Source organism: Archocentrus centrarchus, chromosome 12 (assembly GCF_007364275.1).
Source record: "Archocentrus centrarchus isolate MPI-CPG fArcCen1 chromosome 12, fArcCen1, whole genome shotgun sequence".
In the NCBI taxonomy this organism is placed as follows: domain Eukaryota; kingdom Metazoa; phylum Chordata; class Actinopteri; order Cichliformes; family Cichlidae; genus Archocentrus; species Archocentrus centrarchus.
Genome location: NC_044357.1, coordinates 17525823 through 17546425, shown reverse-complemented (window position 1 = coordinate 17546425; position 20603 = coordinate 17525823). Strand labels below are relative to the sequence as shown.

The 20603-nt window shown below is 41.4% G+C and overlaps 2 protein-coding genes and 2 long non-coding RNA genes across 5 annotated transcripts; 2 read left to right on the top strand and 2 right to left on the bottom strand.

The window, feature by feature from the left end:
- Positions 1-16: 16 nt before the first annotated feature.
- kiaa1958 (KIAA1958 ortholog) lies at positions 17-4539 on the bottom strand. Its single transcript, XM_030742347.1, has 6 exons — positions 4386-4539; positions 3060-3369; positions 1436-1910; positions 1166-1345; positions 819-1010; positions 17-701 (listed from the first exon to the last, which is right to left on the bottom strand). Exons 2-6 carry the CDS (start codon positions 3357-3359, stop codon positions 394-396), a joined length of 1455 nt encoding a protein of 484 aa, XP_030598207.1. The 5' UTR covers positions 3360-3369; positions 4386-4539; the 3' UTR covers positions 17-393.
- A 40-nt stretch (positions 4540-4579) lies between these two features.
- Positions 4580-5868, top strand: LOC115789128 (uncharacterized). 2 transcript variants are annotated; one of them, XR_004020674.1, is made up of 2 exons: positions 4580-4693; positions 5042-5868. It is a non-coding gene; the product is annotated as an uncharacterized LOC115789128 (long non-coding RNA). The 2 variants fall into 2 exon arrangements; XR_004020675.1 differs by having other exon boundaries at positions 4598-4693; positions 5045-5868.
- Positions 5582-6836, bottom strand: LOC115789127 (uncharacterized). Its single transcript, XR_004020673.1, has 3 exons — positions 6639-6836; positions 6495-6567; positions 5582-6028 (listed from the first exon to the last, which is right to left on the bottom strand). It is a non-coding gene; the product is annotated as an uncharacterized LOC115789127 (long non-coding RNA).
- A 724-nt stretch (positions 6837-7560) lies between these two features.
- Positions 7561-17881, top strand: LOC115789325 (sorting nexin-18-like). The gene is made up of 4 exons (XM_030742700.1): positions 7561-8798; positions 9171-9464; positions 10151-10533; positions 16203-17881. Exons 1-4 carry the CDS (start codon positions 8071-8073, stop codon positions 16427-16429), a joined length of 1632 nt encoding a protein of 543 aa, XP_030598560.1. The 5' UTR covers positions 7561-8070; the 3' UTR covers positions 16430-17881.
- Positions 17882-20603: the final 2722 nt, after the last annotated feature.

Genomic DNA, 20603 nt, shown 5'->3' with positions numbered 1-20603 from the left:
ACAGTAATTAGCAACACATGTAACAGAATAAATGCTGCCATGCATATTACCATACATAGAAATTTTTCACAGATCAGTCTTATTTACTGCTGCTATGGAAACTGATGAATTCTGAGCAGTCGAGTCTGCAGTGTACTTAAACAAGACTCAGTTTCACACTTCTGTTTCGTAACCATACAAGAAAAAAATTCACTGGACAGGAAGCAAAAAGACCCAGTTCTACACCCACGATAGCCAGAATACAATTCACACTGTACGGTTTGATGTAAATGATACTATAAATCCCAGGGTGGTCTTTTTCTCTGATTTGGGTATTTTTCTCTACACAAAGTATGGAGATGTTTTGTAGGCCTATGGTTCGGTCAGAGGGACCAAGAACCATATATGGAATAGTCACTTTGACACAATGGGCAACAGTTCTCCTTTCGCTTTCATCGTTTTGATCTTGGCCTTAATGGTGTCGTCCATCGCCTGTCGGCAGCGGTGGGCGTAGTGTGCCAGCGTCTCCTCTTTCTCATCCCATGGTGCCAGCGCGTGGAACACCTCTGGAGCAGCCAGGCTGAGCTCAGCTATGGCTGCCGTACGAGATATCGTGTTACGGTCCACACCGATGCGGTCGAACGCCACCTTCATGGAGACGCTGCGCCGAAACTCCTGGAGGGCAGCCATGTAGCGTGCTATTACACCTACCACGTTTTTCACTGCAAACCCCCCCCCCCCCAAAAAAAACTGTATTTAATAACCATTCATCTACTCATCAGGGAGTACTTATGCCTGCAGTATGACACATTTATTAGAGTGTATCTCTACGTCCTTACTCCTGACTCGAGTGTTTTCTCCGTCCCGGCTCCTCTTGCTCTTCAGGCTCCGGTGATGCTCCAGAGGATGAAGCTCCACTTCCTCAAATGAGTCAAATAGCGTTGGCGAATCAAACCCGGCCGCATCGTCGGAAGAGGTCATGTGTGAGCTTCCTGGTTCTACCTGAGTAGAACAATGAGGCCACCTCTTCTCTAGAAGTAAGAAAGAGAAGAATGAGCACAAACAATTTTTAGGTACTAACTCTAGCGCAGTGCAGTAATATTCAACAATGGAGTTTGATTTTTCTTTTGTTAACCTAGTGGTTTTTGAGTAAGGTCACAAACAGGACGTTGATTCATGAGTCTACCTGGGCGGAGTTTGTCCTGGAGGAAGTCGCAGATGAGCTCGGCTTTCTTCGTGAGTTCATGCTGCAGCAGCTCTTTGTCCTGCTTCAGATTGGAGATCATCTCTGTCATCTGTTGATTTCGGCAGCGCTCTGCAAAAAGCAGTGCACGCAGCTTCTCCAGCTCACTCTCACCCCCTCCAGCTTCACAGAGAGGAAAAAAAATTACATACAAACATCAAGTTTTGATCCCTTGACAACATGAAAACATGCAGGCTCTGAACAAAGCTGTACCTGCATTCTTCACTGTAGTCTCTGTGGCAGAGCTGCATCCCTCGGCCTGCTCCGTGGTCCCTGCTGTGCAGCTGCCTCCTCCCAGTACCTCCATCTCTGGGTCCACTAACCCCTCACACCCCATGTGTTGTCCATTCTGGGGCTGACAGCAAGATGAGAGGACTTTTTTGGGCACCAGTGTTTGTGTGATTTGAGAGTATGTGCTTGGTGCCTGACAAGTCTCCAAAACACTGACTGGGTCTGTCTCTGGGAGCTCAGCATCATCATCATCTACTGAGGCGGATTCCTGTTTCACCTTCTTTGCAGCGATGGCTCCTCCCTGTGCCCCACTTCTTTTCCTAGATGGCCGGGGCTCATAGTCGCCATCCTCATCTGTGGCTGACGAATCACCTGCGGCAATGTCAAACAGCCGACTGCTGAACTCCTCGCCCTCTGATGCTGCTTCGCTATAGTCACGTGACGTTCTCACTGCAGCCTGAACATTTAGAAAGAGGCGATGTCAATCACGTATCCCTCGCAGTCTTTAATATGACCTGCATGATCTTTGGCAAAAAATGATCTGATTTGAAACAAAAATTTCAAATTTCATCACTTCATCAGACCTGTTGCCACTGATTTTAAGTCCACTTCTTGTGAAATTGGGCACACTGCACACCATGCTAAAATATGCCATAAGTCTGTTATTTGTAGACACAACAGTAGTTCATCCATTCAATTAGGTGCTTTTTTTTATGCTTGAGTGATTTATAGGTCAGTGTTAAGTGGCTTAACAAACCAAAAAGCATTCTTCTGTAAATGGTCAGGTACAAAGACTGGACTACAAAGGAGTGAAAAATGTCCAAAGAAAAACTTTGAAAAAGCTTCAGAAAGCCTGGAGAGCTACTGCTGTCTCCTTGGAAAGAAAATATAAAGAAATGAGGGATGGCTTAAGACTTTTACACAGTACTGTATATATACATATATATACTTACCAAATATACAGTTTATACAAAGACCACTTTGACAGACCATTTCTCTAGTAAATACATTTTGTTTTTCATGTGTTGTCAATGGTAAAAATTATCATCCTTAATATCTCTATATAGCCAGAGCTAACACTGACTATGAATTCCCAAGTTTAACTCTCGAATACAGCCATATCCTGTAAAACAAAACAGGCCATATGTGCACCCAAGGTTTTAAAACAGTGGCTGACATCAGAATCCTAAAGCCTGTTTGACTGCAAAGACTCGCTAAACACTGTCAAGAGAAGTGGAAGGCTCCACCAGTGTATCTTTCACTAAAAATCCAGTATAAATTCAAGGCTGCATGGATTTTTATTTAGCCTTGTCTGGTAACCTTAAGCTCTCAGAAGTCTGTGTTGTGAGTTTTCCAACAGCTTTTCTCAAAGACTGTAGGCTACAGAGGCTTTGGCTTGAGATTATGAAAGCTCTAAGGAGATTTTAATGCTTTCACTTAAAAGTTATTTAACCATAAGTTGACAATTAAAGACTCATAAACCCACATGCTGATTTTACAGTGGCCCTAAGCTCGTGTGACTGTCAGTATTGGTCTCTTTAACCATTTGGACCACACTGTGTCATTTCAGACTATTCCAAGTAATGACCTCACATCTTTACTTCACCTTATTGGATGGATGCCCTCCTGCAAATCTGTCCTGGCCTTGTCTGGCACTTGCTGACCCACCACAACTGTTGGCATCTTCACCAAGGGGCCAGTGGTAAGCATGTCCTGCGCCACAGCCCCACACGGCAACAGGGATGCTGCCACCACGGTGACCTGATTCAGGTGTCAGCACATTGCTGCAGGAGCCGCGGGTGATGTGCTGCAGGCTGGGGAGGAGGTTGCAGATGGTTCCGTGGCTGTGAGCCCAGCGGACGAGTTTACACAGACTGTCCGATGTGGTTTGAACCGGGCTGGACATGATAAGAAGTCTGAAGCAGAGAGTGAGAAGAAAGTGTTGACAACACTTTGATATCATTTATACATGTGTTTATATCTGTTGCTAATATCACTGGCACAGATAGAGAAATGGAAAGGCAGCTGAAGGAAACTCTCTTTTCCGCTGATGGCAGATTTTTAATAATTACTCATGAAAATACACATATTCAGCCACTTATAGGTCTTGATTTGATCTGTTTTAACTCTCAACTATCTCTGACCTGCACTCAGTCCTATGAACAGCTTCAAATCCAAGAAAAATTTACTTATTTAAAAAATTTAGGCATTACCCCCCCCCCCCCCCCCCCCAAAAAAAAAACAAACAAACAAACAAACAAACAAAAAAACTGCTAGTGGCAATAATGTTTCCACAATGCCTAATTTAGTGAACTTGAATTTTAGGGTTTAAACTGCTGACTTTTTATATATTACCATACAAATACTGTTTTTAATAATTGCTTTAATTCCACTTTAATACAGACCAATACAGGCTGATTTTTAATGCATGTTTACAATAAACGGACACTCAGTTAATCAGTTCGCAATCAGTTAATGTTTTTTTCCTCCGTCTCCTTTTTACTGGCCTTTAACTTGTTCCTTTTATAAACATCTGCAAAAATCACCTTTGCAAGTTCTATCCTGCAACAGCTGCATATTACAGCTTTCATTCTGTCAATACTAAATCCCACTGATAAACATGATGCAGATTAAAGTCCCAGATTTATGAAATTTCAGATTTACAAAAGACCTGCATGTAGCTACAGCAAATGAAGTGTGAAAACTGAATTTCCTTCAGTTTCCTATTGAAAACAACTTAAAATCTTTGTACCTGTATAAATCCATGTTATTATTATTATTATTATCATTATTATTATTGTTATTATTATTTAAACTGGCATAAATCTTTAGTTTCTTTCCCTCTCTCGGTCACATCTGTCCACAAACAAATCCTAATTTAACAGACACGGGAACAAAGCACCTACAGCACATACACATTCCTCATAATTACCTTTTTAAAATTTCTGTTTAATTAAAACAGGTCCATGCAGGTTTCGCATAATCTGATTATCCTCATTTAACTGCAGCCGTCTGCCTGCTACAAACCAAAGCGACTCTCAGCTCTCGTTATGACGCGGAACATGCTTGATAAAATATGCTTAATAAAAAATGTCCAGCTTTTGTTTAATAGGCCCTATCAATTACGTCAGACAACTTCCGTTCTGACTCTTTACTTCCGGTGTGATTTCGCCTCGGTGACCTGTCTGGATAATTCAAAATTCATTCATATTGCTCACCATCTTTACAATATTGCGAAAGGTAAGGTTAATAATAACAGTATTTACGTGTTAGTTAGCCGTGGTAACGTTATCCATCACTGTCAATTTACCATTCTGTAACTAAGTATAAAAGAAACAGTCTCCGATTGGAAAGTAAGCTAGCTAGCAGCAACTTTAGCCGCAGGGAGCTAAAATATACATTGCGGCCTGTCACTGCTGTAACGTTAAAAGGTTTACTTTCTATATTAATGTTAAATCACTGACATCTTCCAACACTGTTGTATAGAATAGCGTACAGTAGTAGTAGTAGTGACTTAAAAGCTAAAACCAATCCATTTCTATGTTTTTTTTTTTTTTTTTTTTGCTTTCTTGTGTCCATCTTTCTCAGCAGCAGCCCACCTAACAAGCATGGCACAGTCATCAAGACGTTATTGCATTGTGCCATGCTAAAATCCTTAGTGGGAGCACCCACATATGCAGTCAGCACTTTGCCCCAGGGGACCTAAATACATCAGCCAGTGGAGAATCTGGATTAGACATGCAGCGGTGCCATGTAGATTTTACTGGAATGATTGGGGTAAAGGGAGGAGGACAGGGTGTGACAGTGTCTAAAACAGTGGTTCTCAAATCCAGGCCTCGTGGCCCAGTGTCCTGCAGGTTTTAGATGAGTCTCTGCTTCAACACACCTGAGTCAAATATAGAAGTCATTAGCAGGACTCTGGAGAACTTGACTACATACTGAGAAGGTAATTCAGCCATTTGATTCAGGTGTGTTGGATCAGGGACACATCAAAAACCTGCAGGACACTGGGCCATGAGGCCTGGATTTGAGAACCACTGGTCTAAAAGGAGACAAACCAGTTCAGAGCCTCCCTGCCCCTTCAACTCACACTTCTTGGATGAACATTCATTACTGCAAACAGCTGTGTTGGAAATAAAATCTGTGCTTTTAATTTTATAGCTGTTAATGAATGAATTTATGTTGTGAAGAATTCTGTAAAATCTTTTGTAAATAGTGTTTCTTGAGTGATATGCATACGTACATCTTTTACATTTAAATTGTATCTTTTTGTACATTTTACACATCTGGCTCAATGGAGCATGTGGAAGAGAAGAAATGGTCAAATTAAAGCTTCCATTGTGGAACAAAAACAAGCTTTGTGGCAGTTTCTTGAAAACATTCATTTGATAATTCTATTAAACACTGTACATGGAGCAATGATGGTATCACAGTTCACAATTTAGGTCCATTTCATTTCAACATTAAGCTCCTCATCCCCTTCAAGTCCATGCAGCGACTTGCATATCCCTGGTTGTGGACGTGTGTCTTTCAGTTTCTCCCCACTGTCCATGATGTGAGGATCTGGAAGAGGACCTGCAAAGTGAGATGTCAATTTTAACCGATTTCATTATGTAATGTGACCTTTCAAACTATGACAGTCACACTAATCACCTCCCTGTACATGTTTGTAATGCAAAATAACTCCTTTAGTAGTTTTAGCTGCTGCAAAGTTGAATAGTACAATTTTATTATAAATTGTCAAAGATAATAGAGGGCATATATGAAAACCAATACATACTATTTTTTGTTAACACTCTTGTGTTTGCGAAAGGCGTTTTTGGAGCGCCAGAATTTAGGTCTGACTGGATCGCTCATGGCCGACAGAAAATCAATGAAAAATGCACATGATTTCTGCCCAATTAAACCAACACGTATTCATGAAATCTCTCTCTCTCTCATCTTATATATTATATAGCATCATCATGCTGTAAAAACGTCTTAAATTGACAATTATCGCTGCTAGTAATCTTGGAGGAGGAAACAGCACCATTAGACTTACCATGATAGGATAGCCACGGGCACACTGTCAACCTCTTAGTAGCTGCTCCTGGGCATGCAGTTAGCCCACAGTGCTAAAAACAAATATGAGTAAATGTTTGCTAAGAATGTACTGATGATAACCCACCTGGCTAACTGCGCTTACCTGCCGCATCCGCAAAAACAGCGGATGCACCCGAATTTTGGCGTAACTAAAAGCCTGCCACTCTTCCGTAGCTCTGTACGCTAAAGAAGGCAAGCGGAAAGAATAAATCACGGCCGGACCCGAGCGTTTTTACCCAGTCGCCGACATAACCTTGTAATTGATCTCAGGTGTGCCGCAACGAAGCTTACCTTCTTTATCTGGTAGGTTTAATAGCGCCAAAGTTCAATGAAAATGTTGGTTTACTGCCCTCAAGTGGACGGGAGGAGGAACTGTGCTCCGCTTTCAATGGGCGGTGAAACAGGGACCTCTAGTGGGCAAGAAGCGAAATTTGCAATAATAATATACTATGTTATTTATATAAATATGCATGTGCAGGTTTATTACAGTGCATGAAATGTTTATAGCACAACGCTTGGGTTTGTGCATGGAAGAAAAATTTTGCTAAAGGTGGGAACTAAAAACCCAAACACAAAAGTGGTTTCACATCAGCTGCAAAACTAGTTGCGCTGTCACAAAAACCCTCTGGGCGTGTTAAACTCAGATTACAAGTCAAGCACACAGAAACTTTCCAAAGCTTCTCGGTGTCAAGTTGGTGCACACACATCATTCCTGCACAGTGAAGCTGAAGCATGTAGCCGTGTTAACTTGGTGCAGCATTTTCGAATCAAACAGGACTGAATATATATTTCTAGTCGCGTGGAGGGTGATTGGCTAATTTCTGTAATTAACAGAAAGCCAATTAATTTGTGATGACATCATAGGTTAACTGGCGCAGTTAATTTCACATATCCTGCTTCATGTGGATTATTCCGTGTGTGGATCAATGAGTGTAAAAATGCTGGAAGTTTTTTTTACAGTCATTGGTCTGACTTCAGAGACTTGACTGAACTTGCTCCTGGCTCCACCCTCCGTTAGTCAGCCAGTGTAACTACGTGTTAGTCCTGGTGCCTTTAACTTACAAGCATCTTGGAGGGAGGAGGGGGGAAAAAAGGACTCCCCCTCCCCAGCTTTTATCTTGGGGAAAGGAACAGCTACGCCGCCGTCGCAAGTTTGTCAGCTTTAAACATTAATAGCCGGTATCTTTCCGCTGGGTGGAAAAAGGGCAGGTTTTGAATGCGTTTTCGGACTTGGATGAAGTTGTGCATGGAAACTGATGATATTTGAACCCGCGGAAGGGAGAGAGAAGAGGTGGGTGTCGGATATAGGACTTTTTTTGCGTGTCTGTCTTATTCTTTTGCGCATGGTTCACAGGGACAAGCTTGTTTAATTTGGTCAAAGGTGGAAAGGTTTTCTAAAGCTTCCTAAATCTGATTAAAGCAGCACACATCCTGAAGGTTTTATCGTGCTGAAAAACAAATTCCCGAGGAAGATCTGCAGTGAGAAACCGAACCAGAAATCCATAAAAGTAATATATTATAGCAATATTGAAATTATGGCTCTGAGGGCCAAAGTGTTGTACGATTTCCACTCTGAAAACCCAGGAGAGATCTCCATAGCAGAGAATGAGGTGGTGACTCTGTTCAGCGAGGAGGAGCTGGAGGGCTGGCTGGAGGGGGAGAACAGCAGGGGGGAGGCTGGCCTCTTCCCTGCCTCTTACGTTGAGATCATCAGAGACCACATCACCTCCAACAATAATGGCTTGTCTTTGCCTCAAGCCAAAGTCCAGACCTCCTACACACCCTCCCAATCTCAGAGAGGGTTTGGGGCTGATAGCAGCAGCTTCCACACCAGCCAGGGTAGTGATGATGACTGGGACGATGAGTGGGATGACAACTCTCCTGTGGCCAATGCTCCTCAGGGTCTCGGCAGCAGCCCTCCTTTGCACCCAATTGCCACCTCCCTGCCAGGCCGTGGGAGCACCCCACAGCACCAGCAGCAGGCCAAGAGTTCGGCCACAGTGGGGAGGAACCTCAACAGGTTCTCCACCTTTGTCAAATCTGGAGGTGAGGCCTTCTTGCTCGGGGAGGCGTCAGCTTTTGTGAAAGATGGAGATAGGATCTGCGTGGTGATGGGAAAGCATGGACCAGAGTGGCAGGAGGACCCCTATCCATTCACGTGCACCATTGATGACCCCACCAAGCAGACAAAGTTCAAAGGGATGAAGAGCTACATGTCCTATGGCCTTACTCCAACGCACACCAATGTCCAAGTCAACCGCAGGTACACACTGCCTTCCTTTTTCTCCTCTTACCTTCATTTCCTCACCAGTGCACCAAGCACTCAGTCATAATTCCTTTCAGCTTTTTACTGCGGCCTACAAAATGTTAAAAACAGAACTGTGGCCTTTTGCCATCTGGATTCTCCTCTTTCCTTTCTGAGGTTCCCTCAGCAGTTTTCACATTGTTTCCATGTCCTTATGTCTGTTAGTTGAACTACACTAGAATCCCCACTGGGCTTGTTGGGAAAAGGTTCCTGCACTTCCTCTCCTTTTATCTTTTTCACTCCATCTCACTCCATTTTTCTGGCATTTAACTTACTTCACTTACTCTTTTGTATTGCCCCACTTTCTCCCCTCTTCATTCCTCCCTGCAGGTATAAACACTTCGACTGGCTCTACGCTCGGCTCGTGGAGCGGTTCCCCGTCATCTCGGTGCCCCACCTGCCAGAGAAGCAGGCCACGGGCCGCTTCGAGGAGGACTTCCTATCCAAGAGGAGGAAGGGTCTGATCTGGTGGATGAACCACATGACGAGCCACCCTGTGCTGGCACACTGTGACGTTTTCCAGCATTTCCTCACTTGTGGGGCAGATGAGAAGGCATGGAAGCAGGGAAAGAGGAAGGCAGAGAGGGATGAGCTGGTCGGGGCCAATTTCTTCCTCACGATCAGGTAGGAGTCTAAGTTTCTTGCTGCAGAGGTTGTAAGTTTGAATCCTGGATTAGTATGTCTTTATTACAAGCTTATACAGTATTGAGCCGGCACTGGAAAGCCTTTAACTCGTTAAGAAGAGTATTGGTTGAGAATGTGGAAGAGTCATAGACACCAGCATCTATACATTAGTACTGGAAGACAGACTAGAATGCAATGCTGCTTCAACTCTGATCATTAGTTTTAGTTTGAAAAACTCTGCCATGTCTTATGTTATCCATATTGCAGGTTTATTGAGCTTATTATTTTGCACATGACATTCTGGGAAATAAGTAGAAGAAATACCGAGTTGATTGAACTTTTTATTAGTAATTTTTTTGACCATCAGCTGAGTTTTTCTGTGCATATTCTTTGGAATAAGCTTTTCACATGCAACTTGAACTTATTATTCTTTTGGAATAATAAGTTTAACTTGAAGATCTTTGCCTTCATACAAGCAACCAGTATAATCAGTGGAATTCTTTGTTCCTTGTTTTAATGACCTAGAGCTGAAGGACTTAAAAAAAAAAGTGTGCCTGATAGTGAGGTAAAGATATGCAGCACAATGGGATAACCTCCAGATTTAATGTTTGAATGGATGGAATTATTTTTTTTAAAAGCCACATAGTTTAAAATGACGCCCCCCCCCCCCCTCTTTTCTCCATCAGTCCGCCGTCTGTGCCTTTGGACCTGCAGGAGGTCGAGAATAAGATCGAAGGCTTCAAAGCGTTCACCAAGAAGATGGACGAGAACATTGTTGTAGTGAACACCAGCATCAATGAGTTCGCCCGTAAACAAATGTCAGGATTCAAAAAGGAGTACCAGAAGGTGGGACAGTCCTTCAAATACCTGGCCCAGGCTTTTGAGCTGGACCAGCAGGTCTACTCAGTGGGCCTGAACAAGGCCATATCCTACACTGGGGAGGCCTACGAGGCAATAGGAGAGTATTTTGCTGAGCAACCGCGGCAGGACCTGGACCCCATTTCTGACCTTCTGGACCTCTACAAGGGACACCTGTCCAACTTTCCTGACATCATCCATGTGCAGAAAGGTAGGAAAGTGTCTTTGTCTTTGTGTTGGTACCAAATTCAGATCTGCAGTGGATGTCATAGATCAGGGGTGTCCAAACTTGCGGCCTGTGGGACGCTTCCGGCCCCACCCACTGCCGGTCCACGAATTGATGTCAAAAATAACATACATTTGGCCCTTTAAGTTACTTTTTTGACATTTCACTTAACCCTCTTAATTGATAGGGAAGGCGAAATGTCAAAAAAGTAACTCAAAAGGCCAAATTGTATCTTATCAATTCGCGGGGGGCGGGGCCGGAAGCGGCCCACGGGCCGCAAGTTTGGACACCCCTGTCATAGATCATAAGTGTAAACAAAGGACACTGAACACATTTGCATGCAGGACTAATACTTCAATACTAATGGTGCCTAAATATGGTAAAATATTTGCTAGAGGGAATGAAGTATGCAAAAATAGTTACACACTGACAAAAGAAATGTCTTAAACTGTCAACATACTTGCAGGCAAGGAAATAGACTCAGCGCCAAGCATGTAGGAAAGCTTCTCCTGATTTTAGTTTGCATTTTTTTTAAAAAGAATTACTTGTTTCTAAACGTCTAAATAAGCTCCTAGCCTAACTGTTAATTATGCAGACATACAACGACCCAGATTCTGACTGTATCCTAACCAAGAGAAACATCTGTTTTCATTTACTGAAGAGCACTGTCAATCTGGGTCGAAAACTGAAACCCGTGGTCCATTGTAACACTCTGGGTACTGCGAGGGCCTTTACTTGCTCATTTGGAAAACACACACATGCACATACACACTTGTTGAGTTGGCTTATTAGTTCCCTGCAGGTTGGGAGGAGGGAGTTTCTCCTGGCATGCAGAGTCCAGACATTTGCCAGATTGAGAGACACTGTTTCTATAGTCCGCTGAACTCTGTTCTCCAGATACAATCCCAGCGCCCAACTGCGGAACAAGCCTGAATTGCAATAGTCCATGTGACTGACAGGACTTCACCTCCTTTCCAAACACATTGTTTTATGCCCACAGAGTTTTACCAGTGTGTGATATTTACTTCCATGTTCCTGTTAAGTTTTTCTAATGTGCAAAAGTGCCTATTTTTATTTCTCTTCACAGAGCATCATCTGATTGGGGTATTTTGTCTAAAATGGGGCAACATACTAAAACCAGTGACTCAAAACGCAAGGGATGCATGTTTTAAATGAGACATTGTTACTTCAACTTTTGATAGAATTTTCAAAGAATTCCAGATGTCAGACAGATGTCAAGTGACTGTAAACATTTCAGGGGATCTCCCACAAAGTAGTGGCGTAATTTTGGGGCAACAGCATGTTTTTCATCTCTGAAAACACTGGCTGGCAATACAAACAGCATTTCTTTTTATACAAAAGGCTGATTCTATTCATTCTTTAGTCAGTAGTTTCAAGTGGACTTATAGAGCACAATACTGACCACTCACCTTTTTAAAGGTTCTGGTTCTGGAAGGGAATTCACTCAATTATTTTCTCCATGGATGTTTCAGAAAGATTTTGCATAAAGGATTTTAAGCCAGACAGGTAAAAGGCAAAATGGTGGCTATAAAAAGAGCTGATTCAGAAGTTTTTCTTTTTTCTCTCTCTCTCTCTTTTTTTTTTTTTTTTAAAAAAAAAAGGAAAATGAAACTAAAAGGATACTACAGTTTTCGAGGTTTTTTGCTTACTAAGCTACCGGCTATTCGGGGGTTTAAACATTTTCATGGTGACAGCAACCAATCAGAGAGGTCGCTGTTACAATTTAGGATTGAGGGAAGAGTAGTTCTGTTTAGAGATATAAATACTTTCATGCTAAAATAAGGTTGATAAGATACACATTTGTGGTTTCTACATGAGTACATCCTGTTGTTTCATGTAGTACTGTTTTGGATGGTTACAGTATTATAGCTCATAATCAAAATCCTTATGGACAATACGAATGGGATAACAAATAAGAATAACAAATTTGTTATTCTTCCATAACCTCCCTGTTGCTGTCTATTATGGCTTTTTCTTTATTTTCAGTCATTTATATACAAAGTTACAATGTTTCAAATAATGAGGTCAGCACGTGTACAGGTAATTCCTAAAACTCGGACTTCAGGCTACTCTAAACTCTCCATTTTAGATCATTTTCCTTTTGAGTCTCTGTGATGTCAGTTACAGGGTATGTTCCTAAATGGTCATCTCAGGTACACAGCTCTTACTGTAAGTACAGAGCCCCACCCACCTGCTGTTCAAACCTTCTGTTTGTGAGGGACAGCCAATCAGAAGAAAGTTGGCTTATAACAATGACAGCACTAAAATGACTTATTTCAGACACTTCTCCACTAAGGCTCAGTATAATAAAGATTATTTTGAAAAATGAATTATACAAAGGTATTTTAGTAGAGTCCAAGAATAAAAATAATAATAAATCCCCTTCAGGTTTTCAAACTTGAATCAAAAACTTGATTCTATGCTGCTTTCTTCCATTCCAAAAACATAGTGTAAGCAAGACTACAACTCATGCAAAGGAAGTGATTAACGCAGAACTATAAAATCGACCCGGCATGTGAAAGAACTTGTAATCATTCAGAATTGGTACTCTCAGACTTGAGTAATCTGCTGAGTAACATCTGTGCACAGCTGACCATACTGCAAAGTTGGCTATGCTGCTACTGTTGTGAAATAACTTAATTTCGCAAAAGATGGCTGGTTTAGTTCCTGCAGCAGCTAATTTGACAAAGAGATAAGTAAGAAAGAAAACAGGGCTCCAGAAGTTTTCTATTTTCAGACCCATCGAGCTTCATGCTTTTTTCAGCAGCAGCTCCACATTCCATGAATATCTATCAGTCTCAGATTGCCTCATATACAGTTTCTCCAGTAATGACTAAACTAGAAAAAATATAACATTGCAGTGCATAAAATCTGTAACGCCTCATGTTTGACTGCTTTGTTGACCTACATCTGTCTTTTACAGTGATAGACATCTATGCCAGCTCTCTCTGTAAAGTCCAAAGGCTACATCTGATTTGAATGAGTAGGGATTCCTGGGCCTCTTGTACTCTGTTGCCCCGGGACTGCAGGAATCCAAAATGAAGCAGTCTCAGGATTAGGTTCCCCTCCTCCACCTTTTTTTTTTTTTTTTTTTTTGGTTCTCCCCTTTTCCTCCTTCCTCCTGGTAGATAAAGAAAAATAGGAAGAAGAAGAAGAAGAGGGGAGGTGAATGTATGAGGGGGTGCAGAGCTGTGCAAGATTTCCTAGCAGCACAACAGTACAAGAGTTCAAATTATAGCTCATTAATCCCCTTGGCAGGGAGGAGAGCAAAGTCCAAGTTATTTCACTGTGGTGGCATACTTGTGCTTCTGATTTTTCTGAGATAGAGAGAAAGAAAGAAAGAAAGAAAGATCTAGAAGGGGAACTAGGTCAGGCAAGTTTAGGATCAACTTCCTCTCAATTTCCTCCACATGCATGCAAGTTACCCTTCGCTCTGAGATCCCTCTTTGTTGGTCATGTCCATCTGTACTGTACAACCCCCACCCACAAAGGTTGAGTCACTCTAAGCACTCTGAGTCGTAAGTGGGTGTTGTGTATCTTCAAAGAAACTGGGAAAAAGTCTGCAGTAGCCAGCTAGTTTTTGCTGGTTAATAAAAATGTCATGAATTTATCTGTCTCAGTTTTGATCTCATTCATTTTAGATTGCGCAAGCTTCTTCATTTTTATTTTTTTTTATTGTGTTTTGATTGTTTGTATTAAAGCTAAGAAACAAAAAACAAAACAAAAAACCCTTTGACTTCCTCTTTCCTGTGTAGACAGCATAGCCACCATGATGTCACGCACTGCTTCATAGACATTCATTTCAAGCCCTCAGTTTGCTAATTTTGGCTTGCAAAAAACAAAAACAAAAAAAGCATCTCACAGGAAACTGAAGTCTTACAAGCATCTTTTATTACACAAAACATCAACCAACACATGCAGGAAATTAGCTGAAGAGTGCAGAACCATAGCAGGCTTTGAAGATATTTATTTCTGTTGTAAAGTTACTCTTTTTAACTTTTGCTAGTATTGTGTAACTGTTGTTTGTACCTCATAGTGTTGTTATCATCAAGTCCAGACTATGGGTCTTTTATAACGGGGATTTTACATTTCTATTTTTTTTTTTTAAAAAAAGAAGCTCTCGCCCATGTGTATACCTTTCAACAGTGATGATGCCTTTCCAGATGTGCAAGCACCCACATGCAATCAGAGATGCAGGCGTTTGAACTGAGCATTGCTAACAAGCTGGATGATCCTTCTCCTCTTAAGTCCAGAGGATGTGGCCTCAATGTTCTCCAAAAAGAATTTCATATTTGGATTAATCTGACTACAGAACAGTTTTCCACTTTGCCTCAGTCCATTTTAAACGAGCTTTGGTGCAGAGAAGAAGGAGGCATTTCTGGATAATGTTGACAGATGGCTTTTTCTTTGCATGATGGAGCTTTAACCTGCATTTGTGGATGGCATGGTGAACTGTGTTCACACACAGTGATTTCTGGAAGACTTCCTCAGCCCGTGCCATGATTTCCATGATAGAATTATTCCTGTTTCAGTGGAGTGCCATCTGAGGGCCCCAAAATCATTGGAATCCAGTATTGAGATTTTGCACACAGAGATTTCTCCAAATTCTCAGAATCTTTTAATTATAATCTGTACTGTAGGTGATAAGATATTCAAAGGCATCACAATTTTACATTGAGGAACACTGGTCCGCAGTTTGTAGACACATTTTTTTTGCAGATTGGTGAACCTTCTGAGAAACTCTCTAAGATGCCCTTTTTATACCCAGTCATGTCACTAATCTGTTGCCATTTTGCCTAATTAGTTGCCAAATCTCCCTCCTGCTGGTTCCTTTAAGTGCCACTTAGTTTTCCAACTTCTTGTTGCCATGTCCCAACTTTTTTGAGCCGTGTTGCTGTCATCAAGTTCTAAATGGCCCAATTTTTACTCAGTTTAAACATGTGATATTTTGTCTGTATTCTACTGTGAATAAAATATGGGTTTATGAGAGTCATGACAGTTTGTGTTGGCTGTAGAGCCTCACTCTCATGTTTTTGTCTCTTTAAGTGGAGGGACAGCAACTGTGTGTGTGTGTGTGTGTGTGTGTGTGTGTGTGTGTGTGTGTGTGTGTGTGTGTGTGTGTGTGTGTGTGTGTGTGTGTGTGTGTGTAATCATGTAAAAATTGCAGATATTAAGATTAACAACAGTATCACAACAATATTTTGTCTGCACCCACCAGTGCAGAAGATCGTCTCATGCAAACATGACATCAACAAGGAGATAAGGATGCACGCCCTTGACGTGGCGAGACAAAACCCTCATCTTCTTTGATCACATGGAAGCTCTGTTTGCAGTAATATGTGTGGACCAAAGGCCAAACCTCAAAAAAACTAACATTTCACAAAATACCCGTGTACATGTGTCCAGGGTCTAAAGCCACTGTAACCTCAGCTGTCCAGACTTATCCATCTCTCACGCAAGTGTTTTTGTTTACAACCCACCTGTCTAAATAAGTTATACTTCAGAGTTGGATTTATGGTACTGTCATCATCACAAAAAAATTATTTTTTTTTTTTTTTTTATGTGAAAAAATCTTAACCTTGTGTTTAATTTCGCCTTCTCTCTGCCTCCCTTCCTCCAATATCTTTTCCCAGGCGCGCTGACCAAAGTGAAAGACTGCCCGAAGCAGGAAGGTGAGCTCCACGACCGCTGCAACATCATTTCTTTTGCCACGCTGGCAGAAATCCAGCACTTCCACCGCACACGTGTACGAGACTTCCGCTCACAGATGCAGCACCACCTGCGCCAGCAGATCAGCTTCTTCCAGAAGATCACCGCCAAGCTCGAGGACGCACTGCAGAGATACGACGATGACCAGTAGCACAAGAGGGAGGCCAGGGAGAGATCAGACTAGGAAGGCCTCACAGAAATGGGGGGCGAGGGGGGATGGGAAGGATCAAGAGGGAATCAGACAGAAGTAATGTATGGGTTTATCCTCTAGAAATGGAGAACATCTTATTGTCCTTTAAAAGAGAAAACCTTAGAGACTTGTGATGATCCCTCCCTGTCTGGTATGAGCATTGGAAGAAAAATATAGGCCACATGACAACTTCTTGTATTATCTGAAGCTCTGATGAATGTACCATTAACTGGGATTTTTGCTGACGCTCCAGAGACATGTTGCAACTCAGCAGGACTGCAGCAGATATTTAAAACAGCTGCTCTCAATATGACTGGGGCTGCGTTTGAGTCACAGCTTCAGGGTCACGTGACTGTCTCCACTGTCTCTTCACGGGAGCCCTCGATCGGGGAAGAACAATCAACCCAACAGAAACAAAGACTGGAAAATAACTAAATAACTTTAACTGGATCTTTAAGTGCCTGACAATATAAATGTACTGATTAGTTTAATCTCAGTATGTTTATTTTAACTTGAATGACCTACTCAGTATTGTTTTGATAAGACAGCATAAAAGAAAAAAAAGCAAAGAGGGCACTGTCTGCTTTCCAGAATCAGTTTCAAGTCTGGATTTTCATCACAGCTTGAAATCTAACCTACTTGTGATGTCTGACTTCTTTCACATCACCCTCACCTTGTTTTCATTTGAAACCTTTGGTGGTGGAACATTTTTGCTTTGAATGTCCACTGTTCACTTAACATCCAGATGTTTTTATAAAAACCTGATGCTACATCTGTGCGTCACCTCTTTCAGGGTAAGGTCAGCCTCTTTAAAATGCCAGCTATTTCTGGCATGGAAACACTAAACCCAGAGCGTGCAGGCATTGATTGTGACTATAGCATGTTTCAAATGCCTTTGAGTCAAAGCTCTTTGTTTGAGAAATATGGCAGTCCCTGTGAAACTGATCAGCCCATACATCTCAGACATGTATCACTAGCAGAGGGATTCATTTGATGCTATCGGGGGGGATGACGTTCAAATACTAGACACCACAGCTTTTCTACTTTGTCACCATGCACATCGACTCGTCATGTGCTGATATAACGAGCCTGATTCACGCAAGAATTTAATCAGCAGGAATTGCAGACTGAGCACCCAGAGGGACAGTTAGGATTTGTTTAATATTACTTATATTTTCTTAAAATTAAAAAAATGCAGAAAACTAAGAGATACAGTTCAGTGAAGTGGTTTACAGTTTCAGCTACTGTCAGATTTATACTCACATGTTGTAATTTCAGGTGTGACTTTCCTGTGATTTTACTTTACATAGTTTGTAATGGGACAAACCACCATGCTGGTTGGTTTTTTTTTGTTGTTTTTTTAACAATTCACTTGGATCACTAGAAGTGTTTCCCTTTTAATATAACATGATAGAACAGAATCAAAAATAAAAGAATTTATTTCAATTATGACTCCATATTGTTGACTGTTGAGCTTTTTGCAGAACAAAGGCTAATTTACGGCATATTTTGAGTTGTTTTGATGACTATTAATATTAGTTTGTATTTGTGGCATTCAGGTACACTATATGGATGAAAGTATTGGTCCACACTTCTTAATCTTTGATAATTTCAGTGCCATTGCCACAGGTGTGTAAAATCAAGCACCTAGCCATGCAGTGTGACTTTGCAAACACTTGTGAAAGAAAGGGTCATTCTGAAGAGCTCACTGGATTAAAGTGTGGTACTGTAATAGTTAGTTTAAAAGTTAGTTTGTGAAATTATTTTCCTCCTGTATATTCTGTGATCAACAATAAGGGACGTTACCAAAATCACAGAAAAACCCATGAAACGTGTGCTTAAACTAATATCACTGATTAAGTCATTATTATTCTTGCTCTATACTTTGCACTATACTTTACTGTAGCACTTTATCAGGTGAGAAACAGTATTTAATGACTAAAGTGGACATCCGAATTGGCCTCTCTTCCCTCCAGACGGCAATAGAACCACTTGGATATCTCCCAGGCAGTCAGTAATGATCAGGCTACATCACAGTGACATCATGGCATTCAGCCCCCCCCCCAAATCCCAACCCCAAATCTAACCCTAACCATATGGTAATTCATGAAGTAGCTTCACTGATTTTGATTTGCAAAATAACAACAACAAAAAAACTCTCCAGAAAATGTTTTTTCATTTAATTCCAACTGATATAAAATTCTCCACATGACCTCCAAATTGTTGTGACAAGGCAGACATGTTTATGCCTTGAAACAGGCTACAAAATGGTGTAATGCAAACAACTTCTCATCTTACACTTCTCTTTACCCTTTTATATTAATCACCTGAGTTGCCAGTTAACAATAACATACACCTGACTGAACATCCACACTAATTGTGTTAAGGAGGGGACACAACCAAACTGTTTTCACTTTACTGTCACATTCTTGTCATGCAGCAGGTTCAGAGTGGATATCAGCACCATCAGAAGTGCGTGTTTTATCACCCACATGCCAATTGTTGCACATGCGGGCATAAAAGGGGCATGTGCGAGGGCGTTTTTGTTTTCTGTTCACTCATCACGCAGCTAAAAACTCATAGCACACGTGACATAATTGATGATTAGTGCATTTCCTGCATTAGAGGCCAAATATAATGGGATTCCAATAAGTTTACCATTCCAAAGGTTTCCTGGACAAAAGCGTGTCAGCTCTTGTTTTCTCTGGTGGAGGCACCGCTTCACTCTCTGCTATCTGACACCAGAGTTCTCACTGCAGATCAGATTACTCCAACCGCAGGCCCTTCATTATTTAGACCGGCCTTTTTCTCCCCTCCACTCAGCCCTCATTTTACTTTAAAAATGTGCTTTGTTTTTAATGTGTTTGGATAAGTGTGTCTAAACTTTTGGCTGGTACTGTACCTGCAAAAAAAAAAAAAAGCAAATCTCTCTGGGGTGCTGCTCTCTAAATGATGCCTAATCTGTTACGTTTTAAAGCTCAGAGATGAGGCTGGTCATGAGGTCATTTAAAACGTTTACATGGACATGGAAAATTTGATTCACATCAGAAACTACATAGAATTCCACATTGCAATGTATTCAGGATCTGTTGTGTATATTATGGCGGATAACATTTATCAGGTGCACATGTGTCCACAGATATAGGAAACAAGTTTCCTGTACTCTCCCTGGAGGCTAAAACCTAAAATCCTTTTCTTGTCTATGATTATAAATTGGATCTGCTGGCTGACTTTTATTTTGGCAAGTTATTAAAACCTCCAATTTTCAGGGCAAAGATTCAACAAGGTGGTGGAAACACTCCTCAAGGTTTTTACTCCGTATTGAAATGATAGCATCACACAGTTACTGCAGATTGTTAAAAAAAAAACAGTTTGGGCTTTTTGAGGTGTGATCCTCCTAGGAGCAGCCATTAGAAGATGGGTACACTGTGGTCATAAAGGAATGGACATGGTCATACTCAGATATGCTGTGGTATTTTAACACTGCTCTGTTGGTCCTAAGGGGCCCAAAGTGTGCCACAAAAATATCCTCCACGCTATTATACCAGCAGCAGCCTGAATTGTTGACTCAAGACAGAACAAATCCATGCTTTCATGTACTTTATGCCAAATTCTGACCCTTCTGAATGCCACAGAAGAAATTGAGACTCATCAGACCAGGCAATGTTTTTACAGTCTTCTGTTGTCCAGTTTTGGTGAGTCTGAGTAAACTGTTGCCTCAGTTTCCTGTTCTTAGCTGACAGGAGTGGCACCCAGTGTGGTCTTCTGCTGCTGTTGCCCATCTGCTCTTCAGAGATGCTCTTCTGTATACCTTGGTTTTGCAACATCTGCTGATGCTCTGAACTTCAGCACGTTATCTTGACCATGTTAACATTCCTAAATGCACTGAGTTGCTGCCATGTGATTAACTAAGTAGTTGCATTAATGAGCAGCATTATTGAACATGTGTACCTAATAAAGTGGCTGGTGAGTGCTTACAGATGTCACATTTGTCAGTTATCTATTAGATTTTGAAATGTGCATTTTAATTGCCACAGACTGTTGGTGTTGGTCATTAACAAGGAAACAAAAGAAAAAAGACAATACACTGAAGATTGTCTGAAAATAAAATGATTTGATTTGTACAAACCACATA

What these genes read in the sequence shown, in the direction of transcription:
- LOC115789325 (XM_030742700.1), top strand. Translation starts at nt 8,071, where the DNA reads ATGGCTCTGAGGGCCAAAGTGTTGTACGATTTCCACTCTGAAAACCCA. An exon ending in AATGTCCAAGTCAACCGCAG is followed by an intron (nt 8,799 to 9,170) that starts GTACACACTGCC and finishes TCCTCCCTGCAG; the next exon opens with GTATAAACACTTCGACTGGC. An exon ending in CATCATCCATGTGCAGAAAG is followed by an intron (nt 10,534 to 16,202) that starts GTAGGAAAGTGT and finishes ATCTTTTCCCAG; the next exon opens with GCGCGCTGACCAAAGTGAAA.
- kiaa1958 (XM_030742347.1), bottom strand. Translation starts at nt 3,359, where the DNA reads ATGTCCAGCCCGGTTCAAACCACATCGGACAGTCTGTGTAAACTCGTC. An exon ending in GAGGGCATCCATCCAATAAG is followed by an intron (nt 1,911 to 3,059) that starts GTGAAGTAAAGA and finishes CTAAATGTTCAG; the next exon opens with GCTGCAGTGAGAACGTCACG. An exon ending in AGAAAACACTCGAGTCAGGA is followed by an intron (nt 702 to 818) that starts GTAAGGACGTAG and finishes GGGGGTTTGCAG; the next exon opens with TGAAAAACGTGGTAGGTGTA.